Below are 6,476 nucleotides of genomic sequence, written 5' to 3'. Positions count from 1 at the left end.
CACCTTGCTGTCTCTGCTTCATGGCTGCTTACTACTCTCCCAAACCCAGATTTTAGGCTTTTGGGGAAAAAGGTTGGAGGGGCGTGGGCATAGTTAGCATTGAAAGCATATTTCTTGTCAAAACTGTGTTTGGCTTGTAGCCGTCTAGTGACATACTTTGAAATACTCTCTGGTTCACCTGTTCTTCTTGGCTATTTCTCTCTATAAAATATCTAAATAATATCTAAAAGCATTATTCTCAAAGAGAAATCTAATTAGTAAATTGCCCATTCTTCCTGTGACTTAGCCTGCAGTTATCAGTCCAACAGGGCTGTGCTGAAGTGGATGGAAGCACTGGATACACAATGCAGTTGAAATATTTTATCCTCCTCTAGAGATTCATAATTCACATTCTTGTATGTAGAGCCCTGGAGTGAAGGAAGGTTTCTAGGGGCTGAAATCACAGAGTCTAGAACATTGGATTGATGTTTCTTTCTTGGCTAATTTCTTCTGGCTTTTTTTTTAAATTAATTTTCCTGGATTCTTTTGTCAAGATTTTAGGACACTAATTTACACTGCTGTTCTGGAAACACAGCAGAGAAAAGTAAAATCTTACATAAATTGTTCGTCAGTGGGTCATTTTATTTCAGTAAGGTTTAGTTTAATATTTAAAATTAGGATACTAATTTTTGGAAACTGGCTAAAATACACTATATGGTCACAGTGTTAATAGAGCGTGCCACATACATTTGAAATGCAGACTTTTCGTTTTTCAGAAACGACCAGAAAGCCTTTCATTTTAGTCTGATTCACTGGAAACCTGGCATTTCAGAAATGCTTATGTCACATTCAGAAGTCTGATTCTCATTCTCTGTGAAGAAATCAGATGGGTTCTTTATATGTCAAATGCAAAGAAACCATACACTGCGTGACGTTCTCTGCTGTAGGGACCATCTCAAAAGGCAGAGGATCTACATGTGGCCGACACCTTTTTCCATCCAGAGCCCCGGTACAAAGTGCTTCTGCAGCCAGTCTCGTTCGAGGCCACTAACTGGACAGGGCAGGCAGCCCCAGGATGATGGGATGTGTCTTCTCTGCTACTGCGCTGAGAAGCCTAGTGAGAAACGAGAGTAGTTTCCTGCATACCCTCCTTTGAGTGGGAAAATGCTGCAGAGGTACCTGATGTATGTGCCATGTGAAGACCATTCTCTCTTGTGTGTACCACGGGAAACAGTCCAGTCCATTGCCTGGCTGCTGTTCAGAGCTATCACACTTTCGGGTATAGGTCTTAAGCTAAACAAAGAACAACAAAAAGTTGCATGGATTTCAGTGGCATAGGGCCAACTTCCACGACGAAGTGTATGCAGTATATTTAAAATATTAAACTCATGGGTAAAATGCAGTGACACACTACTGGTTTTAAATTACAGTTTACCCATTTGTAGAAGAATTATGTTATAGCTGTATAAAGAGGCAAAATGTCACCAAGAAATACGTCACTGTACTCTTTTTTTCAGTGAATTAAGCATTAGTTCAGATCATTTCCATGTGAAATCCAAAGTTTCTTATTTGCAATTTGGAAAGCATTAGAAAGAGTTATGTTTGTTTTCTGGTACACATTATTTCACAAGCACAGCTTTTTTGGTTTGGTTTTTTTTTTTTTTTTTTTCCTTCCTGGTAGTTATGTTCTACAATTTAGAATAACAACACAGAATGAACTAGCTTTTTCTTCCAAAGCAAATTAAGAGTGATTTCCAGCTGTTGATCACCTCTCCCACTGCCAAAGTCAAACTAAACTCAGGGTGAAAAAATAGCAGGAAGATCTGCTAGTTTAGGATAAACAGGTTTTGTTTCCAACTGAATCTACAGGGGGTGTTTTACGGGCGCTGGCTGGCAGCGAATTAGTGCTTCCACCTGAAGGAAAGCCTGCCATCTACTGAGGCACCAGCAGCCTCTGCGGTAGCACCCGGCTCCTCTGACAAGTACAACCACCCTGCTGCCTGGGAGAACTGAAATTAAAGTGCGTGTGCTGGTAGGTGTGCAGACATCCATCACAGCTTTGTTTAAAGGCAAAGTTTTAAAAAGTTTTTTAAAAAAAGTTTAAAGGCAAAGTTTAAAAAAAGGAGATAAAAAGAAACAAACCCAGGCTTTTCAGCAAAGCTGAGTATTGGATATGAATCACTGCTTCTTAACTTTTGCTTCATCATGTCTGATGTTAAACAAATCCAACAGTAGAAAGTAGACTGACTCTCTGTTTAATCTGACCATACATAACAATACACTTGGGTGAAAAAGGCAACATAAGATTATGAGATTTAAACCACTTCTTAGGGATTGTGAGATTTTAAGTGAAGCTCTACAAATAGCACCGTGTGGTATCATGGGGTATTTTACTGTTTTGACAGATGTTCGGTTCCTGTGAAAAGTTAAATACGCTTATAAAGAGGTTTCGTCCTTCTTTTCCCTGTATGTGCATGTAAAACATTACCAAAATTAATATTTGCATGTTTTCTTTAAATGAGGCCCACTAGAAAGTAAAGGAAAATAAACTGTACAATTGTTAAAGCTTTTCACAAAATATTTTAATAAGTATGTAACAGATTTCACATTAGCAATTTTCAAACTAAAAGGAGCTGACTCACAGTCCATTGAAGTGAATTAGGATTTTTTCTCTTGTTTCAATGGGCTTTGAATCAGACAACTTTGAAATACTAAATTTATACATTCATTTAACAGTACCTAATTTTTGGTGAGAGAAATGTACAAAGTAGTATCCTGCTTTTTTCTGCTGAGAAAAGTTAAAGGGTAAAATTTAACAAAAACTGTAGTAAGTCCACCACCGCAAATGCTAGATGCCTTAACAGTCAACCTTACACTTAACACTGTACTTAAGCACTGTAGCTGCCTGTACAATGCTACGGGTATGCTGCTACTAGAGATTTTTTCCAATCTCTTGCTTCAGATTGCCAGTAGTTATAATTAATGCAACCACAGTATTGTGCTAGAGAAGTAAGTAATTTGTCACAGCTACTGGGACACCTGCCACTCTGTCACACTGTTAACATAGGCAGTAGAAAACAAAAACATAGCTGCTTATTTCAGCATGGTCCGTCCTGATTCTTATGTCTGGGGTAAGAGGGAGCAGGGATAAAAGGTTTTGTTTAATCAGCTGTCATTTTTCAAACATGAAAGCTTCATTTGTCTATACAAAAATTGTTCTGTCATAAGAGGGGAAGAGAGAATTTCTGTGGGGGAGACAATGTAGATGAAAGAGTTAGGAAAAGTGTCAACCTTTTTATCCAAAAAGGAGCCCTCTTGAGCATCACCCATTTTAAATGCAACCTTGCAACTAGCCACCACAGACATAAGTACACAGTATAAATTGCTTCAGAGAAACACATTCACAACACAGTGACAAGAATCAAATTAAAAAATCAAACAAAAAAGACGTCTGGCACACACTAAAACCAAGAATTCTCAGAAATGAAACATTAAGAAGCTCTGAGCCAGTATATTACATTGGCAACATATGAAACCTTTTTTTTTTTTTTTTTAGTGCAACAGAAGAAACTGGAGCTAGGGTAATAGCTATTGTCAAACAGCTACTTTTTTTTGTCAAGTATTTATTTGAGAGCCTGATGGAGATTTTGAAATGAATCCCTCTTTTTCCATGTAGGCTAAAGTGACTTTGTGGCTACCTAGGTCATTCAAAACTCTCTCAGCTCCCTTCGTCGCTGTTTCACAGCTGATGGAGCAGGCGCAAGACAATAGCTTCACAGTCTAGCGCTCCCTTTAAACTTTATTATTAGCACAGTTTATTGTATGTATGGACACATTCAAATGTCTCCCAGCTCAGTGCTCCCCCCGACTCCTGGCTCAGTACTCTGCTCCCTGTGAGTCACGGGACTGTTTATCTCCTGTTATCAGCAACCTGCTGCGCAGCTCTGAAGCACAGCAATAATCAGATTTTTTTTTCTGAAGACCTTTTCTGCCCTGCTTCCCCTGAGCGTAGCACAGAGCACCAGAGCCCCAGTGAGGTGCAAGCTGTCTGCAAAGCAAAAGATGGCACCATGACTATGCTGCTGCTTTTCTCAGGGCCTTTTTGCTCCCTGCTTTCTTTTGTATTCTGGGGTGGGGGGCAGAGAGAGGCTACTTGCTCCTTCCTGGTGGAGGGCAAGGTGTGTGTTGGAGGGGACTTTTCCCAGCATTTCTACGCTCTGAAGGGACGGTGCATACTGACAGATGCTGAGCAGGGTTCCTTTCAGTCAGAAGGAGTCTGAGCCTGAATGCTGGGGCTTGGCTGAGGCAGGCTCAGCTCAGTGGTCTGGGGGGGTCCCGTCAGCCGAGGGGGAGGGCAACCTGTACAAAAGGAGAGGGGAGAGTCGCTGTGGGACCCATACAGCCACTCGTCAGACACAGAGAGGGGTGGCAGAGCCTGGCTGCCAGACCCTAAGTTGACCCACAAGTGCGGCAATTTGCTAAGTTGGTGTCAAAGCATCAATACTCTCAAGGGAGGCAGAAGGGGGGGATGGGGCAGCAGACCAAGGACATGGAGTTTTCTTCGCTTCTTCTTGTGCCAAACACCACTGTTGGTGGGCAGGACCGAAACCCCCTCCCTCCCAGCCTCCCCATGCCACAGCCCTGGCCTCGCTCACCCTCCTGCTGGGGGGCAGTAGGGGAGTGGAGGGGCAGGAATGCTTCCTCAGAGGGTCGTAATCCTGGAGGTGCAAGTGCCATTCCTGTACATGCTCCCTGACTCCAAGTTGTCTGGGGGAAAGTCCTCCACGCTGTATGCCCTGCTCTTGAGGGCAGTGGCATAGTAGTCGATGGGTTCCTCTGCAGCATTGTCCATCCAACTGAGGCAGAGCAGCCGCTGGAAGGACCGCTTGAAGTTGTCCGAGAGAAAGCCATAGAGGATGGGGTTGGCACAGCTGTTGGCATAGCCCAAGATGACGGAGAGCTGGCTGATGGTGGCATCATCCTGTTCTACGAAGACGTTGACCAGCTGCACAATGTAGAAGGGCATCCAGCAGATGACAAAGACCATCACCACCATCATGACCATGAGGGTGATCTTGCGCTCCGAGCGTTTGCGTTGCTGCCAGCCAGCCTTCAGGGCCACCATGCGCATCTTGGCAATGATGAGGATGTAGCAGAGGCAGATGGCCACCACAGGCAGCAAGAAGCCCATCAGAAAGGTGTAGACCACAAAGACCACCAGCCACCTCTGGGTGGGCTCTGGCATGAGCATGTTGCAAGCCACCGTTCCATCACTGTTGGCTGCTGTGTTGGAGAAGATGATGATGGGCAGGATGATGAGGATGGAAAGCACCCAGACACCCAGATTGACCATCTTAGCCACGGTGGGCCGGCGGTACCTAGCCGCCTTGATGGGGTGCACCACAGCAATGTAGCGGTCCACACTGAGCACGGTCAGGCAGTAGATGCTGGTGAACATGTTGATGGCATCCACGCTGAGCACCAGGCGGCAGAGCAGCGAGCCAAAGGGCCAGTGGTGTAGCAGCGTGGAGGTGACCAGAAAGGGGACGCTGAGCATCAGCAGCTCATCTGCAATAGCCAAGTTGAGGATGTAGATGTTGGTGGCCGTCTTCATCTTGGCGTAGCGTAGGATCACGTAGATGACCATGGAGTTGCCGCACAGCCCCACCAGGCATACCACGGAGTAGATGAACGAGATGAGGATGGCGCTGCCCTGAGACTCACTCAGGGTGCTGTTCGGGGCGCCGGAGGAGTTCCTGCCGCCCGAGTCCATGCCCCCCGCCGCCGCCTCCTCCGAGGCGCTGCCGGCTCCGCCGCCACCTCGGTCGCTGCCGCCGCTGTCGCTGTCGCTGCCTGCACCGCCCGGAAGCCTGGTGCAGGTGCCATTGGGGAGCATCCTCTGCCCGGACCTCCGCGCCCCCGGCTCAGAGCAGCCGGCGCCTGCCGCTGCCCGGGCTCGGCAGCCCGGCGGGGCTCCGGGGGCGGCTGCGCCGGGGCGCTGCCATCGGGAAGGAGGCGGCTGCCGGCGCCGCTGCTCCGAGTGCCAGTAATTGCTGCTCCCCGGCTGGTGAATGATTAATAGGCAGCGGCGCGTCACTAGCTACGAAAAGGAGGAGGGAAAGAAAAAAAAAATGCGGGAGGAGACGTAAGTGGGTGTCCCTCCCAACCCACCCCCCACCTCCCATCCCGCCCTTCGGCTGTTCGCAGCTCTGGCAGCTCCGGGGCTGCCGGAGCGCAGCCTCCCCCCTGTCTCTGCTGCCCCCCCACCCTGCAATGCTCCCCGACCCTGCACTGCCCTCCCACCCCGCACTGGTCTCCCCTCCCAGCCAGCATCCTCTCCTCCCGCCCTGTTCCGCACTGCTCCCCCTCCACTGCACGTGGGTCTGGGCCAGGGGCACCCCAGGCAAAGGGACCATCTATTCTCCTTTAAGAAAAAGCCTGGGTCATGGATGGCTGGGCAACGTTACCTGGGCAGGCGTGCCTCATGCCTACACAGC

The 6,476-nt window shown here is 47.3% G+C and overlaps 1 protein-coding gene across 1 annotated transcript; it reads right to left on the bottom strand.

The window, feature by feature from the left end:
* Nucleotides 1–4,634: 4,634 nt before the first annotated feature.
* On the bottom strand, nucleotides 4,635–6,096 carry SSTR1 (somatostatin receptor 1). Its single transcript, XM_075103440.1, has one exon. The coding sequence runs from the start codon at nucleotides 5,873–5,875 to the stop codon at nucleotides 4,682–4,684; it is 1,194 nt and encodes a 397-aa protein (XP_074959541.1). The 5' UTR covers nucleotides 5,876–6,096; the 3' UTR covers nucleotides 4,635–4,681.
* Between the last annotated feature and the right edge of the window lie 380 nt (nucleotides 6,097–6,476).

The sequence above is a fragment of the Phalacrocorax aristotelis genome, chromosome 9, assembly GCF_949628215.1.
Source record: "Phalacrocorax aristotelis chromosome 9, bGulAri2.1, whole genome shotgun sequence".
NCBI lineage: Eukaryota > Metazoa > Chordata > Aves > Suliformes > Phalacrocoracidae > Phalacrocorax > Phalacrocorax aristotelis.
The sequence above is the reverse complement of the archived record's forward strand: the minus strand, read 5'-3'. Positions and strand labels throughout refer to the sequence as shown.